This window comes from Pantherophis guttatus, chromosome 2, assembly GCF_059756535.1.
Source record: "Pantherophis guttatus breed Tessera chromosome 2, ASM5975653v1, whole genome shotgun sequence".
Lineage (NCBI taxonomy): Eukaryota > Metazoa > Chordata > Lepidosauria > Squamata > Colubridae > Pantherophis > Pantherophis guttatus.
The window spans coordinates 58,340,135-58,363,775 of NC_142064.1; the positions used below are offsets into that span (position 1 = coordinate 58,340,135).

The window sequence follows — 23,641 nt, forward strand, 5'->3', positions numbered from 1 at the left end:
AAAAAAACCCTAATCATTGTTGTTTAGATAAATGGTTGCAACATGCATTTGCAAAATTATTAATCAAAGTCAATGCTGAAAGTGAGGATGACATTTTAACTATGGGGTTTCTAAATTGGTCTTGTTTATATTAATGAAAATAATACCTACTGCCTACTGCCAAGTTTTAAGATGCTTACTAAGGATGTACAAGATTATGGGCGGAATCACCACTTTAAAACAGTACTTTCTTATTTATTAAAAGAAAAAAAAATTCATCCAGTCATACTAAGTCATTTGGAGAAAACTTGGGAAACATTTCAACTTCTACTGTATGCAGGACATCATGATCTTTATTTGAGGCTAAGGTACTTTTCAAATGGTTTAATACTTCGGAGACACCTGTCTGAACATTGCTAGACTACCCACAAAGGTATTTAATTAAACATGTATGCCGGTTCCCAACAACTCTGGGCTGTTGACTTAAGTGTTGTCTGGGGAGGAGAATCTGGGAAATCCCATTAGAGCTGAGTACAGGTAGTTCTCACCTTTTGACCAGATTTGAGTCCACAATTTCTATTGTTAAGTGAGACATCTGTTAAGTGAGTTTTGCCCCATTTTACGATCTTGCTTGCCACAGTTGTTAAGTGAATCATTGCAGTTGATAAGTTAGTAACCCAATTGTTAAGTAAATCTCGTTTCCCCATTGACTTTGCTTCAGTGGTGGGTTTCAAAAATTTTTACTACCGGTTCTGTGGGTGTGGCTTGGTGGGTGTGGCAGGGGAAGGATACTGTAAAATCTCCATTCCCTCCCCACACCAAGGGAAGGTTACTGCAAAATCCCCATTTCCTCCGGATCAGCTGGGACTCGGGAGGCAGAGAATAGATGGGAGCAGGCCCAGTCAGAGGTGGTATTTACCGGTTCTCCGAACTACTCAAAATTTCCACTACCAGTTTTCCAGAACTGGTCAGAACCTGCTGAAGCCCACCTCTGCTTTGCTTGTCAAGAAGGTTGTAAAAAGCGATCCCACCGCAACGGTCGTAAGTATGAACCAGTGGCCAAGCATCTGAATTTTGATCCCATGATCACGGGGAATGCTAACCAAGGTTGTAACTCTGAAAAACGGTCATAGTAAGTCACCTTTTTCAGGGCCGTTGAAACTTTGGTCACTAAATGAACTGTCGTAAGTCGAGGACTACCTGCACAAGACCATCGTGGGGGAAAACAAGTCTCGTTTTTCGGTACAACGAAAGGGGGGGGGAAAGCTTCTCCTTTGTCAGAAAAAAAAAGAACATTTGACATCTAGGCATGCTTAATCCAAGGAAACATTATTATTGGGCATCGATATCCGCCCTCCTCCATGCATGTTAAGATTGAGAGACCATCATTTTCCACGCTCGCGTGCAACGAGAACTGCCGCCTCTCGTTCTCGCTGATTTAAAAAAAAAAAAAAGCCGGCAAGACCAGCTCCAACCGTCCTCGCCTGTCTCGCGCGCTCTACGTCACGGCTCCTCCTCCTCCTCCTGTTTACGCTTGGCGACGTTACCCTCCGCCTCCTACCCGGAAGGAACTGAGGGCGATGGCGGCGGAGCCTATGGGGCAACAGTGGGTGCTGGTGGAGATGGTCCAGGCCTTCTATGAGGTGAGCGGCTAAGATGGCTGCACTGAGGGGTTTGGGAATGTCATCTTCAGCCCCTCCCCCCCCCGCCCGCATTGAGGGGGAGACCGAAAGCTCAGGCGGAATTGCATGTCACCTTTCTCTTTTCCCCCCCACCCCGCCCGCGCCCAAAATAAAGGCTGTGGCTGACGAAAGGTTCGGGATTTATAGGAAGGGAAGATGGTCGAGTCCCTGTTAAGGAGGGATGGAGTAAAAAAAGAAAAGAAAGAAAGGGACTTGGGCTGGGAGGCGAAGGCATCGTGATGTTGGCTTATGTATGGCGCGGGGAAATGTATTGTGGGGATTCATGACACCAGAGATCTTCAAACTTGGCAGCTTTAAGACTTGTGGACTTCAACTCCCAGAATTCTCCAGCCAGCTATGCTGGCTGGAGAATTCTGGGAGTTGAAGTCCACAAGTCTTAAGGCTGCCAAGTTTGGGGACCCCTGCACTACACTATACGTGACCCCAACAAATGACGCGAAGAGGAAGATTTATTTACCCACTTATTGCAGTTTTGATGTTCGGTATCGTCCGTTTCTGGGGTTAGATTTTGATAAATGTCTAGGAAGTTTTATCTTCTGCCCTTCCAGCCTGAAATAAAATCCATCAGGATCATAGGGTCCTAATTCTATGATTCAAAATTTAAAATCATATTAGTTTTATCAGTCTCAAATTAGAGTTCCAATTATAGGCAGTTTAGTTTGCAGCTTCAAAGTTATAGACGTTTTTGCATCACAGTGAGACATGCATAAAAATAGATGCAGTCCTTTTTCAGTATCCCTATTGAATTTTTCTCAGTCATATTCTGTCTCAAAACTCATTCTTGCATAGTCATATAAGTTGTGTTTCAAATAGAGCTTCGGAATTGCAGAAATTGCCTGTTATGTGTATTTTTTGAAATAACTTTGGTTGTTCATTAATAATTTCTCTTTTGTTGTTTAATTTTTAGGCTCCAGCGTACCATCTTATTTTAGAAGGTATTCTGATCCTATGGATAATCAGACTGCTTTTCTCTAAAACATACAAACTTCAGGAGCGATCTGATCTTACACCTAAGGTCTGAATTTCTAAAATTCTCTCTCTCTCTCCCTCCCTCCCTCCCTCTCCCTCTCCCTCTCCCTCCCTCCCTCTCCCTCTCCCCCTCCCCCCACCCCTCACCCATTCATACAGATACACAAACATATATGTAGTGGCTATAGAAAGTCTACACACCCCTGTTAAAATGCCAAGTTTTTAAAATGTAAAATAATCAGACCAAGATAAATCACTTCAGAATTATTTCGACCTTTAAAATAATATATAAGCTGAACAATTCAATTGAAAAATTGAAATGTGAGTAATGCCAAAGAAAGGTACATTTATTATAATTGCTGCAAGAAGACCTGGGGATATAAACAGAGATGCGTGTCTATCATTGACCAGTCAGTGCCAAGCATCTAAAAAGGAGGATTATCTCCTTTTTATAGTATAATTATTTATTTTATAGTTTCTAGGCATAGTTGGATTTTAATGTTACAATTTTATGTGGTGTTTAGTATGTTCATCAAAGACTGCTGTAGAAGATACTTAGTTCTGTTCAAAAGCATACTGGCTAGTTAACTTACTAATGTGTTCTGAAGTTATGTAAAAGTTGTGCAAAAAGAAGTTTTTGTAATTGATGCAACAACCAGTCAGTGTTCCTAATATTCTTAGGAAAACTATGAATTATGTAAAAGATTTACCAGTAAGCAAATGACATAAAACTACTTTTAGTAGATTTAAAATGAACATGATTTCAATCTCATTAGCTTAATCTTTTTTAGTTCTTACAAATTGTGTGTGTATCTCAACTGGTTAGACCCAACTTTTCATTCTTTTCATAATAAATTGGGGTTAAATTGTTGGATTAGGACAAGAGAAACCAAAGTTTAAGTTTACTCTCAGCTATAGATGCTCAGAGCGTGACTTTGGACTACAGTAATGTAGGAGAAGACGAGGCAAAGCATGAGGACAGTGTCAAGAGGAATCAGTCTGGAGTTATTACATTCTCGCAAGCAATCTAAGTGCAGCCCCCCTTGAATTCCATTAACCCTTATCTAGTGTCAGTTTAGTGCTGTTAGTAGATTCTTGTATATAGGCATGAGCAATAAATTGGCTCAACTGGAATTTAACATGTGATCCTGATTCTTCTCACCTGACAAGTAGTCATTCTCTCTCAGGCCAACTTCCTTCATAGGATTGTTGTTATAAAGGAAAATTAAAGGTGGGTCTGCTATATATGTCATCTTGAGCTAGGGGGAGGAAAGTCAGGATATATCTATCTATTGAATAATACATCGCTCAGTACTTCTGTTTCTATTTGTAAAAGGAAAAGGAAGAGTTGATTGAAGAATGGCAGCCAGAACCTCTTGTTCCTCCAGTACCAAAAGATCACCCAGCACTGAACTACAATATTGTTAAAGGGTAAATTTGGATTATCATAATTTCATATTATATTTAAAGCCCAGGTTTTTTTTTTAACATGTTTACATGAAATACGACTGCGTTCGAAAGTATATATACTTCTAGCAGATGTGTTTAGGATTGTGAGCTTGATTACTTTGTAGAATAATTATGGATTGTTGTTTTGCAAGTTCAGAGAACTAGGTTCAGCACAAATTTAAATTCTAATGTTAGACTTGAATTGTAAAAGATACCAAGTAGGCATAGTAAACTACTTCATTTTTATCACTCTGCTTAACAGATAAAATAAGCATGCCTGATGGTCCTTAGAAGCCCTGGTGAAATGAAAAAAAATTGTTTTCTTTGGAGTTGAACAGATTGTCTCAGAAGTTGAGCTAAATTGTTAGAGGTAGGCTGTGGTTTGGTTAAACTAAAACCAAACACAGGGATCTCACAGGGCAAGCAAGACCACCCTGGTATGTTCCACCAATCCTTCTAATCGATTATGCCTTGATTCAAACATGGTGCCTAGCTGCCTGCTCCCCTCTCAATCTTCCTTTCTAGTATGTCCCTTTAAGGGAGATCAAGTGGGCCAATTGGATGCCAATCCTCTGAAACACTTCTGCCTAGGATTCATATATTTTGGATCTGTTTTGGTCACCTGGAATCAGCTGTTCTGGACACTGTGTGCATAAAACAATTTACATGTTCCTGTTATTAATTTATTCAAACATTAGAACTAGTAATTCCAGGTTTACTTAATTTATTAAAATTTTCAGTAATAACAGACATTAGCCATTTAAAGGGTATTAAATCTCAGGATAAGACAGGTAATTTTAGATACTCATGAATGGTATTTTCTGTTCCATCCTTACTTCAACGCTTCCTTGTTAATTGAGTGGTAAAGCCTGTGCTTTGCCTGCAGGACATCTAAGATTCAAAATTTGCACATAACACTGCAAAAACTACTACAATCTTGGCAAGATGCTGTCAGTCAACGTAGACTATATTGGGCTAGATGAATTAACAATATGACTGGTAACTTCCTGTTTTTTTTTCTAATAAATATGGAAAAGGGAAAATCTATTTACAGTAATGTTTAAAAGGATAATTTCTATAATAAAGGGGGATTTTAACTGCTGCTCTTTTCTTAAACTAATTAATTCTCTACCATAGGCATCAAATATTTAATTTGTCCTCTTTTTTTCTTTCAATTTCATATATGCCCACTTAAATCGAATCTAATTTCTGAAAAAAATGCTTAAATGCTATGCTTCCTAGCTCAGAACTTAATCCAATTGAATTAATGGAGCTTCAGCATAACTAAGCATAGGAAGTATTATTCCTTTAAACATTAAATGTTGAGGATGCTTGTTGACTGTGCCAGAAGTTTAAAAAGTCACAGGAATTTCAGTATACCTCTAAGCACTCTTTCTGTTCTAAGTAACATTTATCTCTTCACATACTTTATATAAGGATACCATATTATATTTGTATTTCCTTATGTTTAAGTCTGGAAAATTTCTGAGCAATTCATGGTTTAGTCACTGTTTAAAATAAATGCCAAAGTATTTTTGAGAATGCCATTTTATATAGTAAATGATATGCATGGAATACATCAGCATGATGAATACAATATTAATATTAATTATGACATGTTTTATTTCTGAGTACAGTATGTGGCTAGATTTACTCCAGCAGAATAAGTGCCTTTTGATGCAGGATTGCATCATGTTCTTTATGTACATTCTTTAAAACAGTGTATAAATGATCTCAAACAATAAATGGCAGCATGACAAAATTATATTATTTTGAAGAATTCTGCACTTACATGGCATACCTTTATAAATTGCTTTGCTGAATTAGTGCTATTTTTCAGTCATACTATAATCTTTTTCAGTTATAGAGAATAAAATTCATGGACATATTTTATGACACAGGAATTCAAGCATTGCGATCTTCCAAACATCTTTAATGAGATTGGTGTACCTAAACGTTCATGAATGATTTGAATAGTGAAATAGACCAAACTTAAAATTTAGTTTATTTTTGTTGTATTTCAAAATAAAAGATAACTAACAAACATAAAAAAACACTAAAACACTAAGTGAAATGAAATTATCTTTCAACTTAATGTAAAAATAATAGAAACCAAACAAGAAAATAATAAAATATTTAACATGTGTTGGAAATGCAGCTTCTAGAACTTCTAAAATGCTACTTAGGAATATTAAGAACCTCATCCTGAACATAATCTGGAAAGAAATATGTCAATGAAAAATAGTCAACCATTATAAATAATGAAACATGCTGGTTTAGAGAAAGTAAGCTGTTAATAGCAGTTGATAGGTGGCTTGAAATTTGGCTATTGCGCATCTGATCTTCCTTTCATTTGGAAGAACTTTTTGATGTGCTGTTATTTGGAGCTATTGCACCAAAAATGACTTCTATTTAAAAAAAGAGTTCAAAATAAGTGCTGGGCTAGTAAAATTGTGGTTTATGTTTTAAGAGAAGTTGCTGTACTATTATATGTTTTTAATATTAAGGAAGTTGGATTATGATTTATGTTGTATAATTTTTTGACATGCTAATGTTAATCAACTAAATGTGGAGATGAATAACATAAAACTCCATGTATAGCCAGAACTTCCAATCAGTTGCCATATGCTTTTTGATGTGATTGAAGGAGACAAATATTAAATGCCCATGGATAATTTTTACTTTACATTAGTTAAGATAGAGTAAATGCAAGATACATCACATTTTATTTTTCTCTTGATCATTCATTTCTTCCTTTCTGGCTTTACTTTTTTTACAATATTCAAGGTAATATATGGCTCTCAACCTAAAATCTGTGTGCAGCCCTATTCTAATGGAAGACATTCAGGTTCTTGTAGAACTCTGAAGGTTCCATAAACTCCAGATGGGGGGAAAAATCACATTTAAATATCTGCAGGCAAGTGCATGCTGGATTGGTTCAGCAAGCTTCTATGTGAATAATGAAGAGATGTTGCAATGTTAGGCAAAAGCATTGCCTTATAAACTTTCTTCTGAGCACAAGTATGTCCAATTTCAGTGATTCTTGTGACTGTCAAAAGTGACTGGCAGGGATGAATTTTTTTCCTTGGGATCTAAGCCATAATGTGTGGCAATATGTATTGAATGGCACTTTAATAAATTAATGTAGAATATTCGTAAGACTGCTTCTTGTCACAGTCTCTTGCTAGATGACTGCTTTAGAATGAGTTCTCTCTCTAATTCATTTGACTGACTCTATTTTACATCTTAGCTTGAATTGATTCTTTAGAGATTTAATTAAAATTAATTCTTCCCTTAATCCTTGAATTAAGCAGTGAAACAAATTTTTAAACACACTGAATTTTCTTAAGTGGCAGGATAACTTTTCCTTAGGATGTAATTTTGATATATATATATTTTCTGATAGCATTATTGTTGCTCAGCTAAAATACTTCTCTTTCAAAAAAATAAAAAAATGAAATATGTTCCCAAAATTCTGAGAAGTATTCCAAGAAAAGTATAAAGTATCACTATCAGCAATGAAGAGGTTCCTTTGGAATTCAACAATAGATAAGTGATTCATTAGAACAAAGTTGTTTGTATTAATAGCATAAGGAACAAGTATTCTTAACTAAGATATAAATCTCTACATCAAACAGTATCCCCACATTTAGATACAATACCAGATTGGAGAATACTACCGTTGTTTTCTGTATTCAACAATACTTTGAGCTTCTAAATCTGTGCTAGTCCTCCAAATTTGTTCACTTTGCTTTTTTTTTTTCATACTTTAAGGCCTCCAAGTCACAACATTATCGTGAATGACAAGGAATGCATAAACTTTGCATCATTTAATTTTCTTGGGCTTTTGGATAATGAAAGACTTAAAGTAAGTACCTCCATAGATCTCAGTATGTAGCCTTTGGGTCAAAAGAACTATTTGAATGACCCATGGATGGTTATAATCTTTTAGAATGTAATTGTGACTAGTATTTCTTCTTGTATAAAATCTGTGTTGATTCCTCTTAGTATTACATTCATTTACAAGAGGGCCTCTAGAGTGCACATGCCCAGAAAAAAACAAGGATGATTTATAGTAATAGGAAGTATTGTGCTGAACTAAAGAGAAATTAGAGTACACATTACCATTTAGATTATGGTAAATCAAGTCTCATTTTCAAAATAGTCCAGCAGCCCTGTGGCAGTGAGAATGTCCATAGCATGCATGCCTGTATACATATATAATCACCATGTTAGTCCCTATTGGACAAGCAATATATGAAGTGGAGAAAAGGAGTTAGATGTAGTAAACAAAAAAAATTTAAATATAGAAGATAAAAGAAAAAAAATGTAATTAAACCAACAGTTTAATTATATTTTATAATGTAATTAAACTGTTTAATTAAAGTTATACCAACATCATTCACTGTACCTCTTTATATGTCTTGTCTTTTCAAACCCGCCTTGCTTCTGCCGTGTCTCTATATTGATTCATACATAAAATAATCAATGCAAATGTAATTTTTTAAAAAATGTAAACAGAAAATACAGTGGTGAATACCTAAAAATGGGATTTCATTGTGCTGGAGATTCATTCAGTCTTCATCCTTTAATAATCAGATGTTTGTATTGAACAATATTCTTAACTCTAGCAAGTTGGTAGTTTATTTTATTTATTTTATTTATTTTATATTGGATTTCTATACCGCCCTTCTCCCTAAGGACTCAGGGCGGTGTACAGCCAGATTAAAAAAAAAAACAAAAAACATGCAGAACAAATATTAAAAACAATTAAAAGATATATAAATTTGGCCCAATTAAAACTCATTTACCAATTAAAAACGTTTAAAACATTTAAAAACAGTTAAAAATTTCATCTTAAGCCAGCCCGGCTTGTTTAAATAAATGGGTTTTAAGGGCGCGACGGAAGGCACTGAGGTCTTGGATTCTCCTTATCTCTGGGGGGAGCTGATTCCAGAGGGTAGGTGCCCCCACAGAGAAGGCTCTCCCCCTGGGGGTCACCAGCCTACATTGTCTGGCTGATGGCACCCCGAGGAGGCCCTCTCTGTGGGAGCGCACGGGTCGATGGGAGGTCGTTGGTAGCAGCAGGCGGTCTCGAAGATAGCTAGGCCCTATGCCATGGAGCGCTTTAAAGGTGATAACCAACACCTTGAAGCGCACCCGGAAGACAACTGGGAGCCAGTGCAGCTCGCGCAGGAGCGGTGTTACATGGGAGCGCCATGCTGCTCCCGTCACTACCCGCGCTGCTGCGTTCTGGACCAGCTGGAGCCTCCGGGTGGTCCTCAAGGGGAGCCCCATGTAGAGAGCGTTGCAATAGTCAAGGCGAGAGGTGACGAGGGCGTGAGTGACTGTGCACAGGGAATCCCGATCAAGAAAGGGCCGCAACTGGCGAATCAGGCGAACCTGACAAAAGGTCCCCCTGGTTACAGCCGTCAGATGTTCCTCCAAGGACAGCTGCATATCCAGGAGGACTCCCAGATTGCGAGCCCTCTCTGTTGAAAGAGCTTTAAAATGGAAGGTATTCACAAATACAACCTGTTTTGGAAAAAAAATATATACTTTAAAAATATTAGGAGTGAATGTTAGCTTTATCCATCCATTTTGCAAATGTTTATTTAGTTGTCTACATGTGTAGATAGTATGAGAAAGACTGGAAAAAGTGAAAGAATGAAAATGATACTCTTTAAGGCATCAGGCAAAACATTTATTCTTTTCATACATAAATTGTAAGTTGTATATTACTGTATATGTCATCAGTTACATCTTCTATATCTGCAAACTTATCATTTTAGTGTTCTCAAACATTTCCTTTTCATCAGCATTTTAATTCTACTCTTCAATATTAGAATACCTTTCACAATTTTTAAAAATACATCTAGCAATTTCACTTCAGTTTCATGCCAAATTATTTCATTTGTTTAATTTGTAGTACTATTACCTTTTTTCTTTGTCAGCTTTCCCCCCACTTCTGAAACAATTTTTACTTCTCTCAGAATTACAGCAAAGAATATTACCTGTTCACCATCTTTTTCTTAAGATTGTCAACATTCCATCCATTATGTGAAATGATAGGACTGTGATGGCAAACCTATGGCACGTGTGCCAGAGTTGGCACAAAGAGCCCTATCTGTGGGCACATGCGCCATGGGCATTCATGCTCTTCTGGTTTCCGGTGTGCACATGCATGCCAGCCAGCTGGTCTTTGTGGATGCTGGAGCACCTGAAAACAGCCTGTAAACGGCCCAAAAAACAGTGTGAAAATGACCTGGAAAATGGCCTGAAAAACAGCCTGGAAATGGCCTGAAAACGGTTCCAAAACCGGCCAAAAAATGCCGGCCAGCTGGTCTTCGCATTTCCAGTTCTCTGGCGCGTACACATGCATGCATGTTCTGGTTTGGGCACTTGGTGCCGAAAAGGTTTGCCATCACTGTGATAGGATGTCAGAATGAAAATAAAGTCTCTCTGGTTTCACATATTATCTTGTATGAGCCCCAGGAGATTACTGTACTCTTTGGGCAATGCAGAGAGAAGTTGCATAGCATAATAATGGTGATATGAAAGAAACAATGTAATGTATGATATCAATGTGATAATGATTTTATTCTACAATATGATTACATGTAATATGATTTTCTTCTTATATCTCTTTAAAGAATGCAGCGCAGGCATCTCTGGCAAAATATGGTGTTGGCACATGTGGCCCTAGAGGATTTTATGGCACTTTTGGTAAGTATTGCATCTTTTTCAATATAGATTTGAACATAATAATAACTACCTTGATTTTAACTTTACAAGAAAGAATTGAAGCTGTTAAATTGTTCATACAGTTTAAAGAGATGCTTCTGAAGTTCTTTACAATAATCTTGGTTTTTAACCTAGCTGAATAATTTATGTATTTGTAAACTTGGGCAGTTGGCTGCTTTTTCTAAGGTCAGGATCTTTTCTGAGCAAGCTAATGAGCATTGGTCCTTATTCAGATTCTTAAGTCAGGCAGCATAGAAGCTAATTAAATAATTAACCTCCCTCCATTTAGAAATTTGTCCATTTATTCCTATTCCTATTTATTACTATAGTTGGTCACACAATAAGCCTGAAGTTTAGACTGGATTTGATATTTTAGCCACTATCGAGTCTTCCCAAGGACCTGGGATGATGATGGTAATGATGATGATGTTATCCTGCTTTTTATATATTTTGATCAGCTAAAGGTGATGAGTATGCCTAATACTCCTGCCTCCTATTTTGTCCTTAACAACAACCATGTAATCCTTTGAGATGTATTGGGCTGAGAGAGAGTGACTGGCCCAAAGTCACCCAGCTGGCTTCATGCCTAAGGGAGTCCTAGACCTGACAGTCTTCTGGTTTCAAGGCCAAGACCTTAACCACAACACTAAACGGGTTTTTTTTTTATTCCTAATTGTTATTTTCTTTAGCCAGTTATCAATCCATAAAAAGGGCATGCACTCTTCTCTTATGATTTCTAAGTTTATTCAAGAGCCGTTGATGGGTGGAGAGAGAGACTTTATCGAGGCTTTTTAAAAAGATTAGTGATTCATACACATTCCATCATCAGTTGACATGTAACTTTCTGCATCCTGCTGTTTAGCCAAAAAATGCTGGATAGCATGCTGAAATTTAATTATGCGCTCCTTATGATCTTGAAGAAGATTTATTTGCTTTTTGTTTAATTTCCATGGCTGGGGAATTGTTATATAGGGAGATTCAAATGTGTTGAAGATTGAAATCTCTAATATTGCAGTGTTGTGTTCAGAGAGACCACAAGAGGGCAGTCTACTGACCGGCTTTAAATTAGTTTTTTACACAATAATGCAAATACTTTAAAATAATATATATTTGTGATGATCATGGTGTTTTAATTTAGGCCTAAAACGTAAGATTTTTGTAATTGAAATCCTAATATGAAAATCCCAATCTATGCTTAATCATAAAATCCACTGTACATCTCTTTAAAGATAATACTATGGACCTAAGCATTCACTTTATCTTCATGGATTGATTCTCTGGAAGTATAAATCTTGCGAATGCTTTTATACATGATTAAAATGGTTTTCATGATGTCATGCAGAAATGTTCAGGTCTTGTTGTTCAGTCACTAAGTTGTGTCTGATTCTTCGTGATCCCATGACCATAGCATGGCAGGCTCCCCTGTTCTCCCCTGTCTCTCAGGGTTTGCCCAAATTCTTCTTCGTTGCGTCAGTGACACTATCTAACCATTTCATTCTGCTTCTCCTTTTGCCTCCAATCTTTCATTCAGGTCTTACATTGGAGTTATTCACCTTATAGTATTTTGGCAGTATATATGAATTGATTGTTTATTGATTGTTTAAGACAGTGGTTCTCAACCTTCCTAATGCCGCGACCCTTTAATGCAGTTCCTCATGTTGTGGTGACCCCCAACCAGGGGTGGGTTCTAAATTATTTTACTACCGGTTCTGTGGGCGTGGCTTATTTTGTGGGCGTGGCTTGGAGGTCATGTGACTGGGTGGGCGTGGCTAGCTGGTCATGTGACCGGGTGGCCGTGGCTATGTGTATAGGGACTACTCAGAGGGCTGAAAAAAGTCATTTCTGACAGGTCCTCGTACTTTTGACTGGTCCTCACACTTATGACCATCCTCACATTTATGCCCGTGCAGCATTCTTAACAACCATGTCACTAATTTCACAACTGCTTCTTTTCACCATGGTGACAAGATAGGGCAAAAACGTAAAATGTGTGGACAGTCGTAAGTTCGAGGATGGTCAAAAGTGCGAGGACCAGTCAAAAATAACTTTTTCAGCCGTCTGAGTAGTCCATATGCACAAAAGGACTACCCAGAGGGCTGAAAAAAGTGATTTCTGACAGGTCCTCACACTTTTGACCGGTCTTCGCACTTATGACTGGTCATCATTTATGCCCATTGTAGCATTCTTAACAACCGTGTCACTCATTTCACAACTGCTTCTCTTCACCATGGTGACAAGATAGGGCAAAAACGTAAAATGTGAGGACAGTCGTAAGTTCGAGGACTGGTCAAAAGTGTGAGGACCAGTCAAAAATAACTTTTTCAGCCCTCTGAGTAGTCCATATGCACAAAAGGATACAGTAATAGAGAGGGATGAAGGAAGGGAAGGGAAATTAGAGTAGGAGTGAAGGTAAGAGAGGGAGGAAGAGAGGAGGAGGAGGAGAAAGGAAGAGGAAGTAGGGAGGAGAAGAGGAGGGGGAGAAGGAGAAAGTAAGAAAGAAAGAAAAGAGAGAGGTGGTAGATTTGAGGAGATGAAAGGGAAGAAAGCCAACCCCAAACAAATATAAAGATATTAAGATAAAGAATGAATTGTTAAACTTTAAAGAATCAAAGAGAACAAATATGAATAAATAACAATAATTAGAAACACACATACAAACATACAATGTATTTTCTTTGAACAGAGTTTTTGGCCAGTTCACAAATTTAAACAGTGTTTAGTCATTTCAATTAAATTTACAATTTCTATATTTCCTTTTTGCCATATTTATTCCTCATCTATTTTTGTAAAAAACCAATATTACCCTTCATCCTCATCTCTAATCTTAATCAAATTCAATTTTTCCCTTTTATTCTATATTATACCCCTTCCCATTGTCATCTATTTTTATATCCATCCTCACATTGGTTAATTATGTAATATTACAGTTGTTTAATATAAATTCAACATTTTAATATAAATCAAGTTATATAATTACCTTTTTTGTATATTAATTAATATGAACATGAATATTCCAATTATTTCCATGCAATCCAATTTCTTACAAATCAATTAATTATATTTACCAATAATAATAAACCAAATAATTTCCCCCATATATTCCTCCAAACCACAACTTAACCACTTCTGCTTTCAACACAATATACAATTAATAGTATCTCAATTATTACAATTCCCTAGTTAAATAGAGCTTTTTTTCTTTTGTGTTTTAAAATCTTGAACTCTCCTTTTTTGCCCTAAATTTCCCATTGTTTGCAGTTTTGTACCTACCTTTTTTGGTGAGGAAAAAGAAAAAAAAGAAATCTCTCTCTGCCTCATTTTGCCACGTTGCAGCAACAGCAAAGCCAACAGCCTGCTTTACTTTCATTTTCGTTTTTCAGCATAGCTAGGGGAAAAAAAATCTGCTCCAGCAAGCAGCAAAGCCCTGAGCAAAACAGCTGAGAGCAAATCAGCTGAGAGTTGGGAGCCGATCTAATCAAGGGCTAATTAGCCTATGCTAAACCTCCGCGGGCCAATAAAATTACAAAAAAACACCAAACTATTTGTTAAATTGCTGGCTCGCCCACCACTATTTATTGGCAATAAATTGTGGTGCGGAGGGGCGGGGCGGAACCGGCAGAATCCCACCACTGGCTATAGGGCGGCCCTTTGAAGCCCCGCGGCAAGAATTTAAACAGTTTTTTTTCCTCTAGCCATCAGCTGGGACTCAGGAGGCAGCAATAGATTAGGAGTGGGCGGGGTAAACGAACGGCCGGCGATCCAACAGAGCAGAGAGTGAGGGTGAGTGAAGGCGTGGGGGGGGCGAGAGAGGGCTTTGGCAACCCCTGTGAAATGGCCGTTTGACCCCCAAAGGGGTCGCAACCCCCAGGTTGAGAACCGCTGGTTTAAGAACTGCCATGATAAGTGTTCATAACTAATGGACCTTAACTGATCTCTGAAAGCTAGCAGGGTTCAGATCTCATTAATTCATAGATAGAATTTTATGAGAAATATCAGGGATAGTCATGAGGGTGGGGAAAAAATCCTAGAAAATGGCAGGAGTAATCACTTCCATATTTTTGCCAAGAAAACCATTTGGATGTGTTTGTGAAGTCATTAAGAAATTGATTTTGTCAAATCAGGTGGTAGTAAAACTCATTTGAATTCACTTGTTGAGGTTAAAATTTGGGATGAAACTTGATTTTTAACTATGTTCAACATGATTGCATTCTGGGCTGTATAGATAACTTTAAAACTATATAGTTTCCGTATGGGATGACTTACATGCCTTCTGAGGTGAGAAATTATCTAATCTCTTAAATGTAAATTGTCATCTTTTCAACTACTGATGGGTCGTTGTTCCATAGGTTAGTTCCATAGTGGAATATGAAGTGTGCAGATTTTTCCTTGATATGTAATAGCAGATATTTTTTAGAAATGTTTACAATCCAAATTGGAACTGAAATAAAGGATTGTATATTTATTTTGAGCATCTGAAAAATGTGCAGAGACAACAGTGATTATTTTGGATTTCTGAAGTCACTTGGATTTGTTAACACAGGATACCTCTTCCAGATATATATTGCATGCCTCATTCAGGCCTATTTGCCCCGATGCAGTTGCCAAGTGTGAAGAAATCCTAAAGTTCAAGCCCCTCCTCGTATTTGAAGAAATTGGTTGGCATGTTCATTTTTTTTTTTTTTTAATTTGATTTATATGCCGCCCTTCTCCGAAGACTCAGGGCGGCTTACAATGTGCTCAGCAATAGCCTTCATCCTTTTGTATATTTATACAAAGTCAGCTTATTGCCCCCACAAACTGGGTCCTCATTTCACCTACCTTAGAAAGGATGGAAGGCTGAGTCAACCTTGAGCCTTGGCGAGATTCGAACCCTGCAGTAATTGCAGGCAGCTGGTCTTAATAAGCTTAATAACAGGGTGCCTTAAACCCCTGTAGTACCAAGGCTCTTCATGTCCCACATTCCTTGCAGTACATACAAACAAAAGTCTCATCGAACTTCTCACATGCTCTGGGGTCCGCACTGTCTTTAACTAAAAAAAAGGTCTTAGCTTTATTGTAAATAGGTTAATGACTGTAAGGGGAAAATCCTCTTCCTATTAGGAATCATTAGGAAAGGAAGTGAAAATAAAACTGCTTCCTTACAGAAATCAATGATATGTACGCATCTCGAATTTTGGGTATTGTTCTGGTTGATACATGAAACTTTTTTTTCTTATATATGTATTTGCAGTCCTGGAGTTTATTTTATTAGTGGTGGAGTTTAAGGGACAAAAACAGAACAGTGAATTTTAGCCTTGTTAAGCATTTTGTTAACTGTGACTCATAGTATGTGAATGGTCTGGATCATGGTCTGCTGTCACCGGGGCAGGGGGTGGGGGTTGATTTTATTATATTACATTATATTACTTTATTTGATTATTTGTATTAGTTTTATTGTTTTAAATGAAGTTTTATATTCTGTAAGTCGCCTTGAATAGCCATGGGCGTATAGGCAGCAATATAAATTCAATAAATAAATAAAAATAAATAAATAATTATGCTATTGTTGCATGGGGGAATATTTAAAGAAGGCCTTCATAAATATAGCTGCATATATAGGTGACTTCAACAAAGCCTGGACCTTGCATTAGTAATAATATGCACATAGGCTTCCTCTAAATATAAAAATGTTTGCAGAAAACATTTTTGTAATAGAGACAGCACTTAACAGAATGTTCACACGGTGAATGCTCTAGTTATTGTAAAAGGTGATCAGGACTTTGCTGCGAAGTTGAAGAATTGGATTAGTGAGTATATGTTCCTCTACTTTCTGTAGGAAATAAATAATCTATAAAGATTCTGTCATCCAGGTCATGGTTGTCCCAAATGTGCTTTTCAAAAGGCAACTGGATTTTCTTTGTTTTTTCCTTGAAGACGTTTCACTTCTCATCCAAGAAGCTTCTTCAGTTTTGAAAACCATCTTTGGGATAATATTGGAAATATTATCCCAAAGCATATCTTTAGCATTTCCAATACTAAAGAACTTTGAAACTTGAATGGGTTTTTCATTGTGTCAATAATCTTTAATATAGTATTTGTGAGAGTTTAAAACCAAAATTCTGCTCATAAATGTGTCAACTACACTTCCTAAATAGATGTGCATTTGGAACTGGAGGAGCGACTTGCCAGATTTATGAAGACGGAGGAAGCTATCCTATATTCCTATGGATTTGCTACAATTGCCAGTGCTATTCCTGCCTATTCAAAACGGGGCGACATTTTGTTTGTGTATGTATACATTCCTGATATTAAAAAGACCAAAACAAAATCTACAAAGAATTCTAGTTGTTAAAGATTAAACGTTTAAACATTAATTTTATGATCAAGTAAGATTACTGAATGTATTAATTAGCATATGGTTATTTAATAAACCTTTTCATTGGAAAAAAGGTTTTAGTGAAATTATGGATAATTTTTCAAAGCTCATTTAAATTATTTAAGTTTTATTTAAGAACTCATTTGATCTTGTCAGTTTCAAAGCAGTGCCTTGATGTTTTCAGATGCTTGTTAAACTACAATTTTAATCATTTATGGAATATTTTTAAAATGACTACTTCTTAGAATAGATTGCTGTTTCAAAATACTCTTTTAAAAATTACTAACAGCTGTTCAAATGCTTTGTCAGTATTCCCATAGGATATAGCCAAGAAAAAAGTGCAGTTGACAAGAGTGATTAAAATAAATTAATATCAGACAATTTCATCTAGGATTTTTTTTAAAATTACTTATGTTTGTCCCGAGTCTGTAACTATAATCTTACGCATATTTTCAAAAGTAAATACAACTGAGTTCAATCAAATTTGTTCTCAAGGTGTGTAGGATTGCAGCTTTTGTATTATTTTCTGATTTCTGAAACCTAAGAATGCACACACTTTGCTGGGCCCAAGGGCAACATTTGAATGTTGAAGGGAACCTCATTCCAAAAGTATTGAAGCCAGTCAAATAATCATTTTTCCCCTTCAAACCCTATCAAAGGCAATAGACTCAGGACATTACAATAAAACATAATACCTATATAACTAAAATCCAATATAATATCAATGAATCAATTAAAATTAGCAGTAAAGTTGATTAAAATTAGAATTAAATTGCAAAAAAAATTAGGCCCAAAGGCATGGTAAAATATTAATAAGGAAAGGACAAAAAGTAAGTTTGATTTATTTCACTGTAATTAAAATTCATTATAGTTCAAAAGATTACTTCTAATAGATTTAATTTGTCTTAGAATTTCAGTTCTGTAGCTATATTTGGGGAAAGTTTGAGGGACTACCCTTAGGGGCTTTGAAGGCAGAATGTGACCCTTGGTGCAGTTCATTGCATTGAATGATGCAAGAATAACCCAGTAACAATAATTCATCCTTGCTCATAGTCAGCAAGGTAGGAGACTAAAAATAATCTTTAAAGTATACATTTAATTTACTGTTTGTGAGGTCCCACTCTCACCTCAGAGAGAAGAATGTTCCACAGATGAAAAGGCCTGCTGTGTAAGGCCCACCAAATTTAGCTCCCTAAATAGCATAACCCATAGCATGCCCGCTCATGATATGAGGTACAATATCATATATCACATCATAAACTTGGAAAAAATATGGCTTTTATAGAAGGAATTTTAAAACTGTTTCCTTAACAATTCTTGAAACCATAAGCTCTAGGTTTTCCTTTTTTTAACCAACTAGATCACACTCTGATTTGCCTCTCTAACATGCCAACATGGGCAAAAGTTTTCCTTTAAGAAGGAAAACTTACCTACATGGCTTGCAAAAATATAACAATACTTCATAATTTTTTAACACCTGAACATAGTTCAATTAAAAGTAGGAATGCAAGTATAGAAAATAGTTAGACAACGCATCAATATCTTAGCATGCATTGTGGGGAAACATTAATCTTTTAAGAGTTAGCCTAACCATGAGTGAACTGAGAGAATTTATTGTGTATTTACAGTGATGAAGCAGCCTGCTTTGCTGTTCAGAAAGGGTTACAGGCATCCAGAAGTAACATTAAGTTTTTTAAGCATAATGATATGGCTGATCTTGAGCATCTACTACAAGAGCAAGAGATTGAAGATCAAAAGGTATTGGGTTTTGGAAAAAAATTAGTGTATAACAAACAACATTTTTAAGTAGATAGCATATTTGAATAACTTCATTTTTCATTATTTATTTTCCAATGGTAACCATCCTGAATGGTAACATTTGAAATAGATTTAGGTAGTGTATTTAATTTGGTGATTGCGTTACTTGGAAAAGGCACTGCCATAAAAAACAGGAGAAAAATCTGCCAGTAGAATTGGATGCAGTTTTCCTTTTATTTTATACGTGAATGCATCTGCTCAGCCAAAGTGCCATTGATAATGCAGTGTAAAAATGCTCAGTAAATTGTTTTGGTCCTGAGAAAAATAGTCAATATCAATTCTTTGTACCATGTTCCTCCTCTGGGTAAAATGTTTATTGAAATAAAACTCCATCAATATTTGTTTTACAAGATCAAGAAAAAAACACAGTAACCATTTTAATGTTAAAGGAGTGTTTTACTATATATATAGAGCATTTTCTCAGATACAAATATGCTTATTGCACTTCTGATAAAGTAAACAAGTTGATTTTCAACATTCTATCTGCTTATGATAACATTTGAAAAGTAAGCTAAAAAGTTGTTTTCCATAAAAATTTATATATATTTATACTAAATTGTTTGTTTTTCTGCAGAACCCTCGAAAAGCCCGTGTAACACGAAAATTTATCGTAGTAGAGGGGTTGTTTATTAATACTGGGGATATTTGTCCTCTGCCAGCATTGGTAAGTAATTCCTTCTTTTAATATCTAACTAACTTTTACAGACTGCAAACCTAAAAAATGGAAATCAATCTACTAAAAATGGAATCAATCTTCTATAAATAGATATTAAGTGTGGTCTTCCCTTTCCCAGCTTTGATGCTGCTGCCAATAAGATGGTGGCTGATGCAGAGGGCTGAAGAAGAGATTTGGTAATGGCAAGTCAGAAGTCTGGTTCTGCTGTATTTCATTCTCTTCTGTTGAAAAACATTATTTAAAGTTCAGATGTTTGCCATAATTTAAAGGCTGGGATTATGGGTCTATGACAATTTGCCACAGCCGACTTGCCAAGGACAAGAGTTACACTAACATCAAAGAAATGGTGAAATAGAATAATTAAATAACGGATGCAAAAGGAGGGACAAAATGAAATGTGAATGACAAAAATTAAAATATTATTTATTCATTATAAATCATTGAATTGTTAAATTGTTCTGTGGTGAGTTGGCTCGCAGCCAGTTGGTTGTCACAAATTGTCCCACAGTGTGTTGGCCGTGGCAAGGTGGCCATAGCGAGTTGGTTATGGCAAGTTGTCCCATTCTGTGGATTATGAGGGTCAGTCCCTGGACTTGCTACTCTTGTAGGCAAAGTAGTAAATCTATTCTACAACCTTATCAGGGGTGGGTTCTACTTACCTTTACTACCGGTTCGCAGAGGGGCCACGCGCGTGCGCTTGCTTCGCTCGCGCGCACGCTCTTCTGTGCATGCACAGAAGCATTTTGATGACGTCGGGGTCGGTGGGCAGAGCCTCGTGCCGGTTTTACTACCAGTGCGAACCGGGGGCAACCCACCACTGAATCATATGCTAAGTGTTCCACTGAAGAAAAGTCAAGGAATTCAGCATCAAATCATTCATAATTAGAAAATCTCAGTACCTACTTCTGATTTTGAAAAATCAGGTTTAAAATCAGAGCTACTGCGACACTTGAAAGGATGATTTCACTAAGGGTTCTATAGTAATGTCAGTAGCCTCTGTAGCCTACTACAGTTTCCACCATCTTGAAGCAGCAGCAGATTCCACTAATTAAGAAAATGCTTTCACAATTGTCAAGTTTATGTAATATAAATAAATTCAGTTTCTTGGCAAAAGAATATTTCTTCATAGAATATAAACATTGAAAGGTCTGCATTCCTGGGGTCATTTTATATTGAAGATGTTGACTATAAATGGTGCTTTTAAAAACATTTCCTATGGTTAGCTACTCAAAATGCTACTTTTTTTCCATTACATGACATGTTAGTGAGAAAATATGTTAAAATGTATCTGCATTTTGAAGGATGTCATCTCAATCAGCAAGGTAACTTGCAAAATAGAACAATTAAAAGTATAAACAACACAAAAGGCAATTTGTCTTACTTACTAAGCAAGTAATTTTGATATTATTTTACAAACAAAAAATGGTTCTAGATGACATTCAATCTGTTCATTGGCACATAATCAGGGAAATCTACATGTAGCAACTAAAATGCATGAAGATTGAGTGTCTAGGAAGATTCACAATCATCCAGATCATATTTGCCCCAAAGTGGTTTTTTTTCAAAAGGCAACTAGACTTTCTTATTTTTTTTCCCTTTGAAACCATTTCACTTCTCATACAAGAAGCTTCTTTACTTCTAACTGGATGAGAAGCAAAACCAAGGAAGTCCAATTACCTTTTGAAAAAAGCACCTTTGGGACATGTTGAGTGTTGAGCTGAAGATAGTCAACAGTAGAATATTTTGAGGAACCCTGGTGGTGCAATAGTTAAAATGCAGTATTGCAGGCAAACCCAGCCTGCAATTCGATCCTGACCCAGCCTGCAACTTCAAGGTTGACTCAGCCTTTCATCTTCCGAGGTTGGTAAAATGAGGACCCAGATTGTTGGGAGCAATAGGCAAATCATGCTTCCATATTGTAAACCACCCGTAGAGTACTGTAAAGTGCTATCAGGCGGTATATAAGCCTAAATGCTACTGCTATTTTGATAAATCGTTCCTTCCTGAGCATTCATTAACCATGCATTGCTTTGTGTCATTTGTTAATACATAATCTGCAGGTAAAGTTAAAGTATAAATACAAAGTGAGATTGTTTTTGGAAGAAAGTTTCTCCTTTGGAGTATTGGGAGAACATGGACGAGGAGTTACAGAACATTTTGGAATAAATGTAAGTCTATGTCATATGTAAATGATAGTAGAACTTAATGCTAGCAACCAGAAGGTCAAGTTTTGATCTGGTATATTTTTTATGGTAATATCTTCAAAGAAAATAAAGAATGGTATAACATGTAGATGGTAGTCTTGTTTGTTGCTCGATGACCATCCTGCACTCTGATTGTGGTTGTTAGGCAGTCTTCCCAATTGTTACGCAGACAGAGCAAAGGAGCTGCCTGCCCTCTCAAACATTCCTGCAGCCCACTGATGGATTTCAGCCCCCACTCCATGCACAGAGTGGAAATCCTTCAGGGGACTGCATTTCAGAAGGATCCAAAAGTTGAGCACCAGCCTCCAATTGAGAAGTGCTATGCTATCCAAGACATTGATGAAAATGTCCCCAACCCAAGGAGTCAAACAGCCACATATACTCAATCTTGCCAGGTTTCAGTCAAAGTCTGCTCATCACATTCATCACATTCAGACCTGAACAGCCTCCAGATATTAGGTCAACACCAGCAACCTCACCTGGGCAATCTGGAGTACAGTTATTAAGCTGGCATTATCGCTATACTGCACCCCAAACTGACAGATAACTTTAAATTATTCTATGCTCTGCAATAGTAAGAAATGGCACACTACAAGTTGCCAGAAAATCCTGTTACCTCATGCTGTTTAACTGACATTGTGGAACCCATGGTTTACAATATGTTATGTTTAAACAGTTCATAAAACAAATGTTGTCCAATTGTGGGACAGAATAAAAACACTGAACTTGTGAATTTTCCTCAGTCTTGTACTAATGAACATGTTTTTGTTCATAGTCTCTGATTTTTCTATATATAATCTTTTTTAAAGGAGAGAGGAAAATAAACAGGTTAGAATAGTCTCAACTACACTTAGCTATTTTAGAACTTGATGGTAGAATAAGAAACTTCAAATGGATACATGTGGTAACAGAAATGTGAACTGTATTTTTCTTTCTTGTAATGTACTCTCATTCATTAAGTATTTTTTATATTACTTATCGGTAATGACCCATTGGAGAGTTAGGATTTATTTTCTTACAGCTGTATGACTGTAACTATGTTTCACTTTTTAACATTAAGCAATTGGCATTTCTTGTGTTAGATTGATGACATTGATCTTATAAGTGCAAATATGGAAAATTCCCTGGCTTCTATTGGAGGATTTTGCTGTGGACGAACCTTTGTTATTGACCACCAGGTATGTGAAAGACCTTGAAAGACAAACTACGACAGTTATCTTTTTATGGAACTCTGTAGCCAATACAGGTATTTATTTGTATGCCTATTTATTGATTGTAACAATTATACCACACTGCAATCAAATAAGACCCTTGGTGGTTCACAAGATCTATAAAAAATAACGGGATTATGGTAAATCTAAATAAAAACATGTGTAATCAATTAAAAAACCCATAAGAACAATCAGAGACCAGAAAACATATATTGTCATGTTGAGCCACATATATACCTAATGGCTGATTCTGCATTGTAAGCGCTCCATAAAATAGCTGTTTTAATATTTTCATGAATTAGGAAGGTGGCCAACCTGCTAGAAGGCTGCCCCAGGGGCCTCTATTGAAAAGCAGCATCATTTAGCTTGAACTCCTTTGCAGGTAGTCCTTGACTTACAACTACAATTGAACCCAAAATTTCCATTGGTAAGCAAAATAGTTAAGTGAGTTTTGCCCCATTTTACAACCTTTCTTGCCAGAGTTGTTAAGCGAATCATTGCAGTTGTTAAGTCAGTAACACAGTTGTTAAGTG

The 23,641-nt window shown here is 36.5% G+C and overlaps 1 protein-coding gene across 1 annotated transcript in view; it reads left to right on the forward strand.

The window, feature by feature from the left end:
* The first annotated feature begins 1,366 nt into the window (after positions 1 to 1,366).
* The window catches only part of SPTLC1 (serine palmitoyltransferase long chain base subunit 1), a 32,857-nt gene continuing 10,582 nt past the window's right edge, over positions 1,367 to 23,641 (forward strand). Inside the window, exons 1-10 of the mRNA XM_060690584.2 lie at positions 1,367 to 1,622; positions 2,590 to 2,697; positions 3,988 to 4,082; positions 7,875 to 7,968; positions 10,754 to 10,826; positions 16,979 to 17,111; positions 18,828 to 18,957; positions 19,592 to 19,681; positions 21,754 to 21,861; positions 22,980 to 23,075. Coding sequence (XP_060546567.1) covers positions 1,560 to 1,622; positions 2,590 to 2,697; positions 3,988 to 4,082; positions 7,875 to 7,968; positions 10,754 to 10,826; positions 16,979 to 17,111; positions 18,828 to 18,957; positions 19,592 to 19,681; positions 21,754 to 21,861; positions 22,980 to 23,075 — 990 coding nt within the window. The 5' untranslated portion in view covers positions 1,367 to 1,559. The remainder of the gene's footprint in view (positions 1,623 to 2,589; positions 2,698 to 3,987; positions 4,083 to 7,874; positions 7,969 to 10,753; positions 10,827 to 16,978; positions 17,112 to 18,827; positions 18,958 to 19,591; positions 19,682 to 21,753; positions 21,862 to 22,979; positions 23,076 to 23,641) is intronic.